Source organism: Lampris incognitus, chromosome 14 (assembly GCF_029633865.1).
Source record: "Lampris incognitus isolate fLamInc1 chromosome 14, fLamInc1.hap2, whole genome shotgun sequence".
In the NCBI taxonomy this organism is placed as follows: domain Eukaryota; kingdom Metazoa; phylum Chordata; class Actinopteri; order Lampriformes; family Lampridae; genus Lampris; species Lampris incognitus.
Window position 1 is genome coordinate 35,905,304 of NC_079224.1, and position 18,653 is coordinate 35,923,956.

The 18,653-nt window shown below is 45.7% G+C and overlaps 1 protein-coding gene across 6 annotated transcripts in view; it reads right to left on the reverse strand.

The window, feature by feature from the left end:
- Window positions 1-18,653, reverse strand: part of depdc5 (DEP domain containing 5, GATOR1 subcomplex subunit) — a 40,787-nt gene that overhangs the window by 6,897 nt on the left and 15,237 nt on the right. For 2 of the 6 annotated variants that reach the window (XR_008811369.1, XM_056293982.1), the window contains exons 22-38: window positions 15,888-16,088; window positions 13,760-13,895; window positions 13,566-13,660; window positions 13,371-13,430; window positions 11,622-11,805; window positions 11,373-11,533; window positions 10,674-10,794; window positions 10,395-10,562; window positions 7,649-7,871; window positions 6,382-6,515; window positions 6,185-6,284; window positions 5,746-5,808; window positions 5,257-5,375; window positions 2,397-2,477; window positions 1,937-2,069; window positions 1,708-1,807; window positions 80-319 (exon numbers count right to left, since the gene is read on the reverse strand). Coding sequence is in view for 5 of the 6 variants with exons in the window: in XM_056293982.1 (XP_056149957.1) it covers window positions 80-319; window positions 1,708-1,807; window positions 1,937-2,069; window positions 2,397-2,477; window positions 5,257-5,375; window positions 5,746-5,808; window positions 6,185-6,284; window positions 6,382-6,515; window positions 7,649-7,871; window positions 10,395-10,562; window positions 10,674-10,794; window positions 11,373-11,533; window positions 11,622-11,805; window positions 13,371-13,430; window positions 13,566-13,660; window positions 13,760-13,895; window positions 15,888-16,088 (2,319 nt within the window). In the remaining variant the exon portion in view is untranslated. Of the gene's footprint in view, window positions 1-79; window positions 320-1,707; window positions 1,808-1,936; window positions 2,070-2,396; window positions 2,478-5,256; window positions 5,376-5,745; window positions 5,809-6,184; window positions 6,285-6,381; window positions 6,516-7,648; window positions 7,872-10,394; window positions 10,563-10,673; window positions 10,795-11,372; window positions 11,534-11,621; window positions 11,806-13,370; window positions 13,431-13,565; window positions 13,661-13,759; window positions 13,896-15,887; window positions 16,089-16,784; window positions 16,858-18,653 lie in introns of those variants that run through there. The other 4 variants (XM_056293983.1, XM_056293984.1, XM_056293985.1 and 1 more) reach the window with 4 other exon arrangements.

The following is an 18,653-nucleotide window of genomic DNA, read 5'->3' on the forward strand; positions in this document are numbered from 1 at the left end:
GACTGTTCGGGGGAAGAGAGAGGGCGTGGTTGTTGTGACGTGACGGCTGGGGCAGCGGAGAGGAGCGGGCTGTGTGTACCTAGCAGTGCCGCAGCTTGGCTGCGTCCTCCAAAGCTGCGGCTGAAGGAGCTGTGCCTACTTGCGTAGGAGGCGGGCCGGCTGGGCAGCCAGGGCAGCAGGAAGGCAGGCAGGTCGCAGGGCCGCCGCTCTTCCACTACAAAGGCCACCTCGAACCACTTCCTCTGGAACAGGGCAAAGTCCTCCAGGGCTGCAGCTGACCACCCCCCCGCTGCTGTGGGGGCGAGCTGGGATGTGGAGCCTGAGATGGGATGGACAGACGATCAGGATGGATAGATGCAGGAGGGGAGGTGATGTAGGGTGTAATTCTCATCATGAGTAATGGTTGTTTGAGAACTCTGCATGAAATATCAATAATTGTCTAAATGACAATCAATCATTTCAATGAAACAAGTGCTCTGTGTGGATTAGCCCCAAGAAAGATGCCAGGCATGACAAACTTCGCCCCCTTCAGGTCACTCAAAATGAAAGGTCATGGTGCCACATGAAACTGAGTGGGACTTAATATCTGCCAACAACACTAAGTGTCTGCTGTTTAAAATACCATAACTTTAAGGCTAAAGGTCATGGTGTCAAATGAAAAGTCTATGTGGAACTTTCAAACTGTTGTCAGTAGAAATTAACTGGTCATCTGCAGCCATTTTTGAGTTGTACTGCAACATTTCATTTTATATGATGACCTTGACCCTCTAAAGTTCAGACCCTACCAAACTTTTTACTATAGCAGTGGATGGAGTTTAGGGATGCACGATATTGGATTTTTGCCGATATCCCAATAGTTTTCAACTCATTTTGCCCAACTGCCGATACCGATATATGTATATTGGTGTCAGTGTTTTCACCTGACAGTGAGGAGTTTCGCCGGGGGGGATGTACCACATGGGAGGATCACGCTATTCCCCTAGTCCCCCCCCCGAAAAGGTGCCCCCTTAAGACCAGAGGAGGCGCTAGTGCAGTGACCAGGAGCCGTACCCACGTCCAGCTTCCCACCTGCAGACACGGCCAATTGTGTCTGTAGGGACTACCGATCAAGTCGGAGGTAACACAGGGATTCAAACTGGCGATCCCTGTGTTGGTAGGCAATGGAATAGACCACCACGCTACCCAGACGCCCCGATTAAAGCATCATCTTATCGGTCATTCATATTGGCATTTCGGGCTGATGCCGAGATTTAATTTTAAAGCCTTTATTGGCTGATACTGATGACATGCGGATATTATTGTGCACCCCTAACAGATTTATATCTTAAAATTGAAAAATTAAAAATATTTCGGCCCTAGTTTGGAGTAAATTGGACACTTTTTTGACCAACTATTGGCAAAAAGTGTTTTTTTTTTTCTTTTTTGATGATCTTGACACAATTTTGTCCAAAATGTAATGGGAATTTTCTCTGATGACATCTCACTACTATCTGTCATTTTCTTTTCATTCAAGCCAATGGACATTTTCTGTAATGTTGCTAACACACAAACACAGAAAAAAAAAAGGATTACAGAGAATACCTAGCCGGAGCAGTGGGATAATAAAAGTGAGTGTGTGTTTGAGTGTGTGTATAATTGCACGTAGAGTGGGACATATCTATTGATCCATGTATCCTTTGCATGTATCTTAAATTAAACTCCATTCACCCTCTCTCTCCCCTACTATCCTGTAGAAGTAGAACCCGTAGACGAAGGTTCGCATGGCGTCGCCGGACGCATGGGCCACCAAGCCTTCATCCAGCATCTTCTACACAAAAAAACACACACACAAGAGGCACAGTTCTGAAAAGACACCTTCTTCTAATGCGTTTTTCCAGCACAGAAGAACGACCCACATGATCCCAGTGCATATCTATACATTCTCATGAAGTCTTGCCTGCATGATGTCCACAGCCATCCCCTGTGTGGCCACACCCTCCACGTTGTTGATCAGCCAATGGACGATCTCCGCACTGATGAAGCAGTTCAGCGGCAGGCCCTTCTCCTCAGGGAGCAACTGCACACCGGTCCTACAGGACCAACAGACACACTAGTAATGCCATGTACACACCCCTTCAATTGGAAAACCATACTGTGCGACATATAGCTAGAGTACAGGAATGGATGCAGCGTACGGTAACAAAGACTGACTCCACAACAACCAGATAAATTATCTCCAAGATTTCTCATACATGTAAGTGGATTATGGACCATTATGTACCATTATGCAACATGCATTACACAGCTGGTAGTCTACAAACCTAGGACACCTACATGAACACACACACACACACACACACACACACACACACACACACACACACACACACACACACACACACACACACGGCCCTCACGTAGGATGTTTGATGGCCTCCAAAATCTCCACAAGGGTTGAGGATGAAGACAGAGAAAGGGATCCGGTTCTGGGCTGTCCGCTGTGAACCAGCACACTGTTTGTTAATTCACATCTTGGATACGAGTTAACAATGAAATAACTCAGTCTATACTCTGGAGTTAAGAAACATGAATGACAGTACAAATTTAGATGGAAACTTGAACCTAGCATAGCTTACTGAATATTTCAACACTGCCGGATATTCACAAATACCAAAAAGAAACAATGGATATATTATATTTACATATATGTTGTATTATATATATATAACTTCATTAAATGAAACACTCGATGGTAGGGAAAAGTGCTCAACAAACAAGGAGCAAAATAATAATTTTATATACACTGCTCAAAAAAATAAAGGGAACACATAAGCAATGCAGTGTAGCTCCAAGTCAATCACACTTTTGAGATATCAACCTGTCCAGTTAGGAAGCAACACTGATTTGTGAATCAATTTCACCTGTTGGTAAATTGTCTAATTAGACAATTTGCAAGACAACCCCTATAAAAGGAATGGATTTGCAGGTGGTGGCCACAGACCATTTGCCTGTCCTCATCTATTCTGGCCGATCTTTGGTTAGTTTTTCATTTTGCTAGCGCCCTCACCACTAGAGGTGGCATGAGGTGGTATCTGCAACCTACAGAAGTTGCTCAGGTAGTGCAGCTCATCCAGGATGGCACATCAATGCGTGCTGTGGCAAGAAGATTTGATGTGTCTCCCAGCAAGGTGTCCAGAGCATGGAGGAGGTACCAGGAGACAGGCCAGTACACCAGGAGACGTGGAGGGGGCCGCAGGAGGACAACAACCCCGCAGCAGGACCGCTATCTGGTCCTTTGTGCAAGGAGGAACAGGAGGAGCACTGCCGGAGCCCTACAAAACGACCTTCAACAGGCCACTAATGTGCAGGTTTCTGCTCAAACAGTGAGAAACAGAATGCATGAGGATGGTATGAGGGCCCGACGTCCACAATTGGGGCCTGTGCTCACAGCCCAACACCGTGCAGCCCGATTGACTTTTGCCAGAGAACATCTTGGTTGGCAGATTCGCCATTGGCACCCTGTGCTCTTCACAGATGAGAGCTGGTTCACACTGAACACATGTGACAGACGTGAGAGAGTCTGGAGACGCTGTGGAGAACGTTCTGCTGCCTGCAACATCCTCCAGCATGACCGGTTTGGCGGTGGGTCAGTGATGGTCTGGGGAGGCATATCCTTGGAGGGCCGCACAGACCTCTACGTGCTAGCCAGAGGTATCATGACTGCCATTAGGTACCGGGATGAGATCCTCAGACCCATTGTCAGACCATATGCTGGTGCAGTGGGCCCTGGGTTCCTGCTCATGCATGACAATGCTCGTCCTCATGTGGCCAGAGTGTGTCAGCAGTTCCTGTATGTCGAGGGCATTGATGCTATGGACTGGCCTGCACGTTCCCCAGACCTGAATCCAATCGAGCACCTCTGGGACATCATGTCTCGTACCATCCGCCAACGCGATGTCGCACCACAGACTGTCCAGGAGTTGACCGATGCCCTGATCCAGGTCTGGGAGGAGATCCCTCAGGAGACTATCCGTCGTCTCATCAGGAGCATGCCCAGACGTTGTAGGGAGTGCATACAGGCACGTGGAGGCCACACACACTACTGAGCCTCATTTTGAATCGTCTTGAAGAATTTCCACAGAAGTTGGATCAGCCTATGTTCTCATTTTCCACTTTGATTTTGAGTATGATTCTGAATCCAGGCCTTAATGGGCTAATGATTTTGATTTCCATTGATCATTCTTAGGTTATTTTGCTCTAAACACATTCCTCTGTCTAATAAATAAAGATTTTCAGCTGAAATATTTCATTCATCGAGGTCTATATTGTGTTTTTAGGTGTTCCCTTTATTTTTTTGAGCAGTATATATATATCCATCCATTATCCCAACCGCTTATCCTGCTCTCAGGGTCGTGGGGATGCTGGAGCCTATCCCAGCAGTCATTGGGCAGCAGGTGGGGAGACACCCTGGACAGGCCGCCAGGCCATCACAGGGCCAACACACACACACACATTCACACCTAGGGACAATTCTCCAATTCTGTGGAGCTTTGAAATTTGCAGCGGGATTTTAAAGACTAAAAAATATTCTGAAGGGGGCGTCCAGGTGGCGTGGTGGTCTATTCCATTGCCTACCAACGGGGATCGCTGGTTCAAATTCACCTGACCTACATGTCTTTGGACTGCGGGAGGAAACAGGAGCAGGAGAAAACCACGCAGAGACGGGGAGAACATGCTAACTCCACACAGAGGACGAACCCCAAGGTTGGACGACCCCGGGGCTCGAACCCAGGACCTTCTTGCTGTGAGGCAACCGTATTGACCACTGCGCCACCGTACCAGTACTGCATATGCATATATTGAACATGTAGTCGAGATTGGACTACATGTCCAATACACTACATGTCCAATCTGGCCTGGGAACGCCTTGGGATCCCCCAGGAGGAGCTGGAGGGTGTTGCTGGGGAGAGGGACGTCTGGAGTGCCCTACATAGCTTGCTGCCACTGCGACCCGACCCCGGAGAAGCGGGTGATGATGAGATGAGATGAGATGAGCTGAGATATATATATGCATGTATGTGTATGTATGTATGTACGTATGTTTGTATGTATGTATGAACATGTGTTGAGTAAAAAACACGGCCTAATGTCACTCTTTCAAATCAAAATGACTCTTTCCATGGGTCCAGCATATGAGCCCACTAAAAGGCCCTGAATACCTGTTGCCCAGTGGTTACCACAACACATTAAAATTCTTCATTGGAGGTGTTTAGTCACCTGGCCTCTGTATTGCTGCTGCCCACTGTATCTCCTGTAGCCTGGGCAGGAAGCCCTCCCGCGGGCCCCGTCTGACCTCCTTTGTCTGTGGCGCCTCCCTCAGCAGGTTCAGCAGGTAGCTACACAGTTAAAGCCCCAAACCAGAATACTTAAAAAGAGGGAAACCTTCCTTCACTGTGTGATTGACCACCGGCCCGGATATCATGTACACAAGCTAGAACGGGTCTCTGTGGTCCATTTGAGTGTTCAGTTCTTGTCACTTGTGACACACATTACCTAAAGTTAAGAATCAGTACCTAGCAGCAGGTGCTATCAGGTGTCATTCACAAATGCAATAAAGTGTTATTCCAAAGGAGCACTTCACACGACACTCATGCAAACATGCAAAAGGGTGAGTTCCAATGGTTGAAGCACGTGTGACAGGCAATACACACAGAAGGACTTCTAGTCTACGAAACTAAGCGATGTCCAGAGCCCCTTGTTACTGACCTGAGAGTGATAAATATAGGAGGAGCGAGGGCTACGTATAAAATCCAAAATGAAGGCAGCATCCTGTCAGCATATAGGAAGAATATATCCCGGGATCAAAAACCCAAAGCCAAGTAACAGGAAAAAGTGCATATAGATGAAGAGGAACAACTGCAAAGCCCCATACAGAGCCCGCAGCAGAAATCAACTGTACATTGTTCCCAGTGTCAACTATTTGTTGCTCAAAATCAGTGCAACTTAAATCAATTCAGAAGCACTTGGAAAAACATTGAATGCTTGAAGCAAAGCAACATATTCACCCCCTCAGTCTTTACAATCATGATACAGCTCCACAGCTAAAACCCCTTCCATCAAGAATAAATTCTTCGATGGTGTGTACTCAAAGCATTTAACAGGCAAGATGAGCTTTAAAACACACTTAAAGAGAAAAGATATTTACCTTACGTGGGCTATCTACATAAGTGGGAGCTGTGACAACATTAGAGGAGTCATTGGCAGTGACTGAGGGCTTTCCTTGTTGTTGCTGCTCCTCCAGAGACCTGGACAGGAAGCAGATCATTACAGTTATTACAGATATTCACAGGTTCAGGCAACCGAAAAAAGCAATGCTGGGCGTCAAGCCCAGCCGTCACTCACTTCTGGCTCTGCTCCAACTCCAGGAGGGCTGACAGGGCGGATGTTCCTTTCTTGCCTGGTGGGGGCGCTATAGGCTCGGTGGTGTAGGAGGGGAGAGGACTGGTTACCTGGAGTCCTTTCATCGGCGTGCTTTTCTAAACAAATAGGAAATAACAAGAAAACAATCTCCAGGGGCAACATTTTCTCTGAACTCTTAAAGGCATTTACCAATAGCATCAAGATGTTGCTCTTCAGTAGAGTTTGTAGTTTTAGAACTGAACTGTAGTTTCATTCACTGCTTTTATTCACAGGTAGTTCTCACTGTTTATGAAGCAACTCACTCGAGACTTAACTTTTCATCTGTTGGAGCCATCTGTCATTGAGACCATAATATAAGTGCTGACAAGTAAGAATACTTGACTGGATAATAAATTCAGCAGGTGGCAAAGGTGGAAATATATTAAATAATGCCTCCTAAGGTTTAGTTCATGTAAACAAAAAAAATTGTTTTGGATTCTCCCCCCCTTTCTCTCCCTAATTGTATCCAGTCGATTACCCCACTCTTCCGAGCCGTCCCAGTCGCTGCGCCACCCGCTCTGTCGAGCCAGGGAGGGCTGCAGACTACCACATGCTTCCTCTGATACATGTGGAGTCGCCAGCCGCTTCTATTCACCGGACAGTGAGGAGTTTCGCCCAGTTCCCCCTCCCCCCCCGAACAGGCGCTGCGACCGACCAGAGGAGGTGCCAGTGCAGCGACCAGGACACATACCCACATTTGGCCTCCCACCCGCGGACAGCAGACACAGCCAATTGTGTCTGTAGGGACACCCGACCAAGCCGGTGACACAGAAACACGGACATTCGAACTGGTGATCCCCGTGTTGATAGGCAACGGAATAGACTGCTACGCTATCCAGATGCTGACCCAGGACCTTCTTCTTGTGAGACAACAGCGCTAACCACTGGGCTACCATGCTGCCCATTGCCGAATATTATTGATGCCTTATGCCCCATAGGGAGCGAAGAGCATAAGTAAGCAAGTAAGTACTTGCTGCTACAAGCAACTCTAAAAATTTTAGCATCGACGCAGACAAAAACTGAAAAACCTTCACATTAAGTTTTTGGACATTTATAAACCATGGTGTAATCAATGGTAGCTGAGAGATGAGCAGTAATGTGTTGTCATACAGAAAAACACCTGACATTTCTACAAGGGCATGAATTAAAAAGAAAGCTTAAGGTGAATGTGTGTGCTCAGTTAACATTTAATATAAAAACCAGTTCCCACTCTGATCATCCGATCAGAACGATGGCGTCGGCGAATGCGGTTGAGCCCCTCCAGGAAGCGGATGAACCCGTCTAACAAGACCCAGTCCCCGGTGCCGCTCATGCCGGCGCCGGCTCCGTCCCCGTAGACATCCCAGTGTCCCTCCCCGTCGGCCACGCGCCTTGCCCCGCCGGCTGGCAGCAACAGGAAACGAGTCCGCCAAAACTTCAGAGAGTCAATCAAACTAGGGAAGCAGAGACGAGAAAGGGTTTTTAAAGGAGGGCCACATTTCTTAAAAAATTTTTTTTTTTACTTTTATCTTTTTTATGTCATACAAATGTTTATAAAATAATATTAGAAAACAAATCAAAGGTACAGAATATTCCTGAGATTCATACTTCAACCATGATTAAAGTTACTTGCATAAGAAAAAAGTGAAAATGACTAGAATCCACTTCTTGATGCATGCTCAATAACCAGGTAAGAAAATCAAAGAAGGTTGAGTCAGTTCATCTGGATACAATGTTTACTGACAGATACGTTTCATCACTCAGCTAAGTGACATCTTCAGTCTAAACTGAATGCAGGTATCCCCACCCTTATAAACAATACAGTACAATACAGTGCCCAATGACCGAAACCAACGACCAGTTTAATATGCAAGTATCGGTGTGACCATATTTGTACTATTCACAGAGGATTAGGGCTTGTTGCAATCACAGCATTGTAAGATGGTGACAGATGTATAACGAATGAAACCAACAACCAGTTTCATGACCAAATATGGGCGTGCCCGTTAACTAGAGTTACAATGGCCATGTGTACTATTCACAGAGGGTTGGGGAATAGTTGCAATTACAGCACACAGCACTGTAATATGCCAACAGATGTACTCTTGCCCCCCCCCCCCCCTCTCGGTTCAAGAACGATCGTTCCCTCTTCACATAGATGGCTTCTTTGACTGCGCGTTCAAACCAGCGTTCCTCCCTATTAAGGATGTGCACATTCTCATCCCTGAAAGAGTTGCCACTGGCCTGTAGATGGGTGTAGACTGTGGAGTCCTGGCCTGACATGTTAGCTCTCCTGTGTTGTGCCATCCTTTTGGCCAGCGTCTGTTTAGTTTTCCCAATGTACAAGTCACTGCAATCCTCCTGGCACTTAACAGCGTACACTATATTGCTCTGTTTGTGCCGGCTGACCTGATCCTTGGGGTGGACCAAGCTTTGGTGCAGCGTGTTTTGGGGTTTGAAACCAACTGAGACACGGTGTTTGGAAAATATGCATCTCAACTGTTCTGCCACTCCCGCCACATACGGAATCACCACTGGTTTACGCTTAGGCAGCTGTTGTCCTTCTCCTCTCTTCGATTGGCTGGTGCACTGTTTGGGCGTCTTCCTGACTTTGCCAAATGCCCAGTTAGGATAACCACACTTAACCAGCGCCTGCTTAATGTGGGATTTCTCCCCTCCCTTAACCGCTGTGTCGGTGGGAACATTGTCAGCTCGGTGGTACAGCATCCTGGTGACTCCTAGTTTGTGCTCCAGTGGATGATGAGAGTCAAACCTTAAGTACTGATCAGTGTGTGTTGGTTTGCAGTAAACATCAACAATCAAGTGTCCCCCATCACCAGTTGCAATTTCACAGTCTAAGAAGGCTAACCTGTCATTTTTCACATCCTCCCTGGTGAACTTGATGTGGTTGTCCACCAAGTTAGTGTGGTCAGTGAAACGTGGTACATCCTGAGATTTAATTTAACCCAGGTGTTGTCCACAAACCTGAACCAATGGCTAGGTGGTGTCCCTGGATAGAACATCAGAGCCCTCTTTTCTACTTCCTCCATATACAAGTTGGCCACTACAGGTGAGACTGGGGAACCCACAGCACACCCATGCCTCTGCCTATAGTACTGCCCCCTTTATGTGAAGTATGTGGATTGAAGACATAGTTTCAGGAGCAGACACACTTGGTCAGTGTTAAGGGTGGTCCTATTGCTAAAGGGTGGGGTCATTTTGTAATTTCATATGGACTACCTCCACTGCTTCATCAACAGGAACGGACATTAAGAGAGACTTTACATCATAAGAGACCATTGTTTCATCCCTCTCCATAATGCTGTCCCTCACCTACTATTAAAAAAAAATCCACATTGTTCTGAATGTGATGTTCATTACTGCCTATCAACGGGTTAAGAATAGATGCAAGAAACTTAGAGATGTTATAGGTCACTGAATTAATCATACACACAATAGGCCTCGTTTGTAAATATGAGCTCAAGTGAGTATGAGAGTGTGTGTGTGTGTTTGTGTGTATGTATGTGTGTGTGTGTGTGTGTGTGTGTGTGTGTGTGTGTGTGTGTGGGTACAAGGGGGCGCTTGTCATTAATCTATGGGAGTCTTTGATATCACTGCTACCCTCCCTCACAGGCGTACGGTATGACTCATAACTCCACTAACACACTTTCTTTGGCAGTCAGTTTAGACTGCAGTCAGTTTAGATTGAAGATGTCACTTAGCTGAGTGATGAAATGTATTTGTCAATAAACGTTGTATCCAGATGAACTGATTCAACCTTCTTCGATACTAGAATCCACAGTTTTAAGCTGGACAACTAAATTGACATGAGTCAACTTTGACTTGGGTTTAGCTGTAGGCTCACTATTTGTGCATAACAGTTTCTTAATATAAGGATCAATGACAAGCACAGTTTGAAAGGGTCTACCAGTGTGTGTGTGTGTGTGTGTGTGTGTGTGTGTGTCATCTGTGTTTACCTGAAGTCTTCTGAGCCAGCAGAACAGATGTATTGATCCAGGTAATTCCACTTGTACTCCTCCAGCCTCTCATGACCAAAGTCTACCCAGCAGGACAGGAAGTGGGTGTCAGAGTGTGGTGGACACAGGCTGTAGCTGTACTGGATCTGGGCCGACTCATATGGGTACCTAAAAAAAAATTAAAAAAAAACACACACACACACACACACACACACATAACAATTCACAGCCTGTTTGACAGATGGCTGTTGATATCACGAGGTGCTGGTGTCCACTCACTTGGGCAGGTAGCGGGTTACAGTGATAATCTTGTCTTTGAGGCTCACTTTATGGAAGGTTCGGCCCATACTGAGCCAGTATATGGTCTCCTCCTCCTCTGGCCTGCGCATAGACACCAGACCTGAGAACAGAGCGAGGGAGTAGGAAGATGACCAAAGTCCTGGTGAAACAAATACTGTAGCAGGTCCTGTTCCATGAATAAAGGGCTAAATTTAGATGCTGAAATAAGGGAAATTGGGCCACAGAGCTTATTAATAACCTAGTATATTGTACTTATCCTCCAAAATAGAACAGTGAAAGAACTGAGATAATGGTTCAACAATACAAAAGTACTAGTGTATTAAAAAGAACTAAAGTATTAAAAGATTCAAGATTCAAAGGTTTAACATGTCACATACTTCATATACAAATACAATAAGCAAGGAAATTATTTTTTTGGCAACTCCAAAACTGCAACAAGAGAAATGATGGCTTCTCAATAGGGCCAATCATCTCTTATCCAGCATCTCTGTGTAGTTAAGAGGTAGAGCACAGCTCCATGGTAATTCAAACTGTCCTTTGACTTTCTATCTGGTTTCAGAGGATCATCTTGATGATGTGAATTGCATCATAATGACATCGTCCAGGCCAGAGACCAGAGGCTTCACTATACAAAGCCTCTGGTGTGCCAGTCAGGTGCTCCACTAGGAGGCTAAGTACCTCTGGAGTAGAGAGGGCTACTGCCGAGAGGTGTAGCCACAGCAGGTGGAGGTTTTCGGTTGTTGGGCTGGACAATGATCTGGTAGCCCTGCATCAGCCGCTGGCAGATAAACTCCTCAAACACCTGTGGAGCACTCATCACCGGAGCCTCATCTTCTCGTCTGGCAGGGAGAGAAAATTTGTGTGTGTGTGTGTTGGGGGGGGGGGGTGTGGTCTACATCTGTGTGTGTGTGTGTGTGTGTGGTCTACCTCTCCAGGTCGGTGTGTGGCAGCAGGTCGTAGCAGCCCTCGGTGTAGTCGTTCTGCAGGGTCTGGCGGTCCGGGAAGTAGTCAGTGGTGAGGGGCAGGCAGGCGGGTGTAGTGAGAGACTTCCAGTCTACCCCCACTGTACAGCAGAAGCTGGGCACTGTCGGGGGTGCAGACAGCAGCAGGGCTTCAAGCGCACCCCCCGACACACACGGGCACACGCAAACACAGACACGCATGCACAGAAATTTCCCAGGACGAACACCAGAACACGCACCCAAGGAGAGGGTGGTGACATGTGTGTGCAGGTGGGTGGATGGGTGAGGGGTGGAGAGGGGGTGGAAACAGGAAAGATGGGAAATTGTATGGGAAGAAGGAGTAAAAGGAGAAAAGAAAGAGGTGAACGGACGCAACATGTGGATGGGAGAGAGAGGGAGGGACAGGCAAATTAACAATGACATAAGAATGAGAAGAGGAGAAAGAGAAAAGAGGAGAGAGGAAAAAAAAATAGTAAAGTGTTACTGTGATTGGCTTCTTTGCACCTGCGGCTGATTCCTGAGGTCGCTGCAGGTGTGGAGCAGTGATCAGATTGAGACATGCAGGAGATTGTGGCCCTGTGACAACCCGTGCAAAACAAATCAGTAATAGGCGTGTCTCCTGGCAAGCGTGTGATAAGCGTGGTCTTCAGTTTCAATGTCAGCATCAAATGTCAAATTACAGCGTTAATCAAAAGCAAAGTAATTCCATCATGCAAACAGACACACCGTGCAAGAAAACCCCCAAAAATTCTCTTGATAACATAGATTCTGTGTGCAACAGAGATAAAAGTTCCCACTGAGCATGAATAACAATCAACAGATCATGTGTACTACATATGCAGATATTGGCTGTGTTGAACACAAAATTATTAAAAAAGTGTGGTAAGACAACAACAGAACTTCCATCCATCCATCCATCCATTATCCAAGCCACTTATCCGAATTCGGGTCACGGGCTGCTGGAGCCTATCCCAGCAGTCATTGGGTGGCAGGCGGGGAGACACCCTGGACAGGCCACCAGTCCATCACAGGGCCAACACATTCACACCTAGGGACAATTTAGCATGGCCGATTCACCTGACCTACATGTCTTTGGACTGTGGGAGGAAACCGGAGCACCCGGAAGAAACCCACGCAGACATGGGGAGAACATGCAAATTCCACACAGAGGACGACCCGGGATGACCCCCAAGGTTGGACAACCCGGTGTTCGAACCCAGGACATTCTTGCTGTGAGGCGACCGCACTAGCCACTGCGCCACCGTGCCACCTATATTGAATACAGACCTCATTAAGGATTATTCAGAGTGAGTAATGCACTGAAATAATAGTGAAGTTACAGATCCACAAGAGGAGGCCCAGAGAGATGGTAAAAGAAAGTAAGACAAAGATCCAGAGAGAAAGAGTGAGACAGGGACAGCCCAAGTTTGTATACCTGAGGTGGAAAGGGGAGAGAAAAGGGTCACCCAAAACTACACCACCTGTTAGCTTAGTTCTCATTCTCCCTTTAGACACGAAGCCCACGGACAGACACCCAGTAAAGAGACTTGACTGCCAAAACTGAACAAGCTCTCAGGTTACAATATCATCTGAGGGCTTATTACAGTCATCTGTTTGGCGTAAAAGGAATCTACGACCAAACGAATAGCGTGTTATTGACAAATGACGGTGTTTGTGACTCTCTGATGTGCGACTTTGTGCAAGACAGACTCACTTGGATCAGCACCGCCAAAAGAGAAGTCCTCCAGAGTGGAGCCACGGTTAATAAGAGTTCCTGTGCAGAATGACACCAAAATCAAAAAGTCAGAGCAAAATTTCAAATGTGTTAATGAATGCTTTTCTGCAGCTCTACGGCATTACAACAGGAGACAGTAAGTGTGCGTTTGATGTGTTGATGGGTGAGGAGTACCGGTATTATTGCTGCTTGCAGGGCTTCCAGTGAACTCTTCCATGACTCCACTGGAGTACAGCCCATTTTCGCCCATCTGCCGAGAGGTGGTCCGCCTGAACAAAGGGGCAGAGGGGTCAACTATACAGCAATGCACCACAGCCTAGCTGAGCTGTAATGGGTAAATCCCCCTCCTTGTACTATGTGAATCTAACCTTCCTGTGGCCTCATGATAGGCCAACTCCAGCAGCTCAGCGGACGTGTGGGCAGGGTCTCTCTGCTGGCTGCCTGCAAGTTCGGCCATGTTCTGCCTAGTCTGGTGGTGGATCTGGATGGCCTCCCCAGATGGACCTCAAGAAACACAGTGAGCAAACCATATATAGTATATCCTGCTCGGGATTTATACCAGTACAACTGTTATGGTCTAACCGCTCTCTGGCTCTTATTTCTTTACTGAGCACTTCTCTATCATTCATGACCGTGACTGTAACTAATGATTAGTTACCTCTGCCAGGCGGTAGCCTGTAGGGGGTCATGCGGTTGGTTGCATGCGCAGGTGTGTGTGTGTGTCTGTCTGTCCTCGGCTAATCTCACAAACTACTGTACCTATGAGCCTAAAAGTTTCTGTGCACAGTTATGAGTTATGATGAAGAACCTCTCGTGGTTGCGGTAACTCAAGACCTTCGAAAAACGTTTGTTCTCGCTATCGTCGTTCCCTCTCTTCATTCACTCTCTAGCTCACTTAACCTAGCGAGGTCTGCTCTCTGTCACTGCCCAATCTGAGTCAATCGTGCGCATGTGTGACTCACATCTACGGTTGAGTCAGATCTGTCAGCAACAATGTCAAGACCAAAACATTATGTATTCGGGCATGAGTCATGAAAGTAAACGAGAAATCGATCGTATTTCGCAAGGCAGCAAATCCTTCACTGCTGATCTACGCACAGGAGAACTGGAGGAACTCTGGATGGACCAAAAATAATTTGTCTTATTCACCTCGCCGCCACACAGAACTGCCATAGTCTCCAGCGTTACAACTCCGCTATAAAAATACAATGTCAAGAGTAAGATTAATCACAGTCACAGCTGGAAATAATCTCAGTAGCTACAATAAAACATTTCCCATGGCTGAGCTATGTTTTCTTACTGTTGTTTTATGAATGAAAGTCAATTAGCAGAGTAGCCATTTGCCTTCATTCATTTTTTTCATGAAAACGGCGATGGTTAAACACATCTGAAGTCTTTTAATAGGGACTTTGAAATCATGATAGCCTGATCGCTGTTATTTTATGTCAGACTTGGGTGCTTTCATGCGAGTGTCTGCCTTGGAGGCGGCACATCCACAGACTGACAGGCAAAACTTTTTTACTAGGTAGATTTTTTAGCTTGAGTGCTGCATATCAACAACCCCCCCCCCCCCATATTTCCTGTTCAATCAAATTGATTGAACAGGAAATATGAATTGAAAATGATTTATTTACAGGGTGTAGCTACATGTAAAACAAAATATGAAAAAGTAAACAAACAAATTAACAGTTAACACATCTTAACTGAAAAACTCAACTTCCAATAAATGAACTTAAACTAACAAATAACCAAAACTCAACTCATAAGAACTGAACTGAAATTAACATCATGTGCACAAATCCACACCCGGACGTCCTGCTTAAATACGCCCTTGGGGTCAATCAGCAGCACCTGAGTTTAGGCTGCGCCACCGTGCTAAGTAAAGCCAACACCTGGTTAACAATTGAGATGACGATAGGGCAAATTATGTGTTCTCACCCACTTTATATATAAAAAAATCAAAATTGACAAATGTCCATCACAAGGTCCCAGAGCCCAAAGTGACCTTAATACTGTTTAGTTAGCCTGGCCAACAGCTAAAAAAAACCCCCCCAAGTACTCATTTTCTAATGATATGAAACAGAAAAAGGCAAGCAAATCTTAGCAGTTGTAAAGCTGTATCCAGCAAATATTTGGTATTTTTACTTGATACATGACTAAAACCATGAATCGACTGTCAAAATCCTAATCGATTAATGTTCTGTTGATCGACTAATTGATAAATCGACTTACTGTCTCACAGCAATCCATGACCCATACCAGCATTAGAGGAATATTTTATACATCCTTTATCTGGCATCGAGACCTTCACTCCTGTCCCCTACCCTCCCAATTCACATTGCTGTTGCTCTCACCAAAACGCCCTCCAGGTAAAAACGCCTGACATAATATCGCTAACTGCGATGAAAAGCACTATGAATGGAGTAAATTATTTCATCCTCATCAATTTTCGTCTGTCTCCACCTAAAATGAAAGTGTGTATGTGTGTCGTCTCACCAACAGGGAAGGTATGCATCCATCGTCTGCGGTTGGAGGTGAGCTTCATGGGCATCCGTGAGGGGGCGAAGGGGTTTATAAGGGCCCTCTGTGGGGTGTAACCTCCCGGCCGGATGTGGAGGGTGGACTCGGCGCTCCCAACAGTGAACCTGCCTGGAGCGCTAGAATCCCGCTGAGCCTCCATCATCTTCTCAAGTAACTCTGACATAAAGAGAGACCAAGGGAGCGATGGAGAGTGAGAGACAAGTGAGTGAGAGAGAGAGAGAGAGAGAGTTAGTGAGAATATGGAAAAAGTAAATCCAGGTAGCTTTTATATTGCTTTGACAACACGTCCCACATTACGCATATAATTTAATTGCCTACCAACACGGGGATTGCTGGATCAAATCCCCGTGTTACCACTGGCTTGGTCAGGCGTCCCTACAGACACGATTGGCCATAAGCCAGATGTGGGTATGTGTCCTGGTCACTGCACTAGCGCCTCCTCTGGTCAGTCGGGGCACCTGTTCAGGGGGGAGGGGGAACTGGGGAATAGCGTGACCCTCCCTCGCGCTACGTCCCCCTGGCAAAACTCCTCGCTGTTAGGTGAAAAGAAGCGGCTGGCGACTCCAGCTGTATCGGAGGAGGCATGTGATAGTCTGCAGCCCTCCCCGAATTAGCAGAGGGGGTGGAGCAGCGACTGGGACAGCTCGGAAAGATAGGGTAATTGGCCAAGTTCAGTTAGGGAGAAAAAGAAGAAGAAAAAAAAGAAGAAGAAAAAAAAGGGGGGGGAGATAAATAAATAAATGAATAAAATTCAACAAACCAAATTAAAAAAAAAAATCGTTTTTAACATGTGCCTGCACATTGCTTTTAATGACAAAAATTGAATTGAATTGAAATTACCACAAAACTTAATCCTGTTTACTTCATCAACCTCTGAGTGTTGTTTTTTTCTCCTTTGGGAGCAGGCATGATGTGAGATGGCAGGCTACAGCAGGAAGGAACAGGTTCTTGCAGGATGAGAACTTAGTCCAGCAGGGATAAGTGTCATTCCAGAGACAAGGCTCTGATACCGTTTTTAGGAACAGTCTCTTTATTGTAAACCGGGATACTTTGAATTCGGGAGGTCCTAAGATAGCAATTCTTATTGAGGGCATCAGCAGTTTTACTTTGGTGTGAACGTGGCTTGTCTCACATTTTTATTTCATTTTTAAATCCACAAGTAAAAAGAAAAAGGAAAAAAAGACAACCAAAATGCCCAGTATCTTAGAAAATCAAATGTCATTTGATTGCAGCAGACGGGTTTGAAATGACATCTGAGCATTGCAAAAACACAAGATGGTTTTCACCCATGGTAGATTATCCTACCTGCGTCTGCATGTACACAAAAGTAACTAGAAGAGTGCACCCAGCAGAGTGCAGATCCCCACCATGTTTATTGCCCCTTCTCCGGTGCTTGGACTTGACGACAAACCACCCCTTTTTTCACCTACTGGGAGAAGGGAAAATATGGAAGCACTGCCTGCATATCTCCCCTTCTCCGGTGCACGGACTTCAGCGAAAAACCAGCTGAAGAGTTGGCACTCAGCTGCAGTGAAAAATAGGTTTTTTGAAGGTTCTGAATCACAGCAACCATGAGAGGTCATTGATCATACAGTCATAACTGTGCTCAAAAATTATTAGGCTGACAGGCCCAGCATTATGCGAGATTAGCAGTGGACAGATGAATGCACACACGGAGAGAAAAAAACCCAGCAGTGTTTTCTTGCCATTATAAGACTTTTGCACAGCGCCCAAGTCGATTGAACGGGAAATATGGACAAATGTTTTCAATATGCAGTGGTCATGCTAAAAAAATCTACCCAATAAAAACGTTTTGCCTGTCAGTCTATGGATGTGCAGCCTCCTAGGTGGACCCTCACATGAATGCGACCAAGTCATATATGAACTTGCACTTTCCAAAAAGAAAAGGTTTGCTATGCAACCATTTTGGTCTGACCCTAACCCTGTCTTTATTTTCATAATATAATAAAGATGGGTAAACCGTTTACATTCGCAATGCCACTGCTTTCTTGCAGGTGTTTCGGCTTAACTAGTGACTGTGTAAAAGTACCATTACGCAACTTCTTTACCATAAAATAACAGCCTCAAAATGATGGTACACTGACTTGTAATAGGGAGAATCGTGCATCTTTCATTCCTACTCTGCACTCCAAACACGTGTTCTTGCACTATGTAACGGTTCAGCGGCTAAGACCTCCCGCGAGCATGTTTTTTTCCCTAGGATGGCAAAATCAGTGTACCATCAAAATGATTTTAAGGCTTTTATTTTCAGGTAAAACGTTGCATAATGTTGCTTCAGTGACTTTCAGCCAAGTGCATCTGTGGTTGTCATGGTGACGGCAGCAGTTGAAAAGCCTTAAATTATCTTAAATTGAATGTTTAGTTCATCTGGTACTTTTTTTTGGCCCTACATTATGTAAATTAAATGGGTGTCGTCAACAAGAAGCATTCACATTTCTTGAAGTTACTTTCAATGTGGGGAAAAACATCGATTAGCAGAGCAGCTAGCATCTAATGAGGAATATGACGTTGTAGGTTAAATGATTGAATAAAAATATTTCCAATTAAGGATAACGGTACAAATTACAGCTGCACTGCCAGCTGTGGTTTGTTTCCCACATTATAATGTTATGAGAAGCGAACGAGTCTTGCTAAGCACAATTTAACTTCCATACATGGTTAGCGTAAATAAGACACACACACACACACACACACACACAC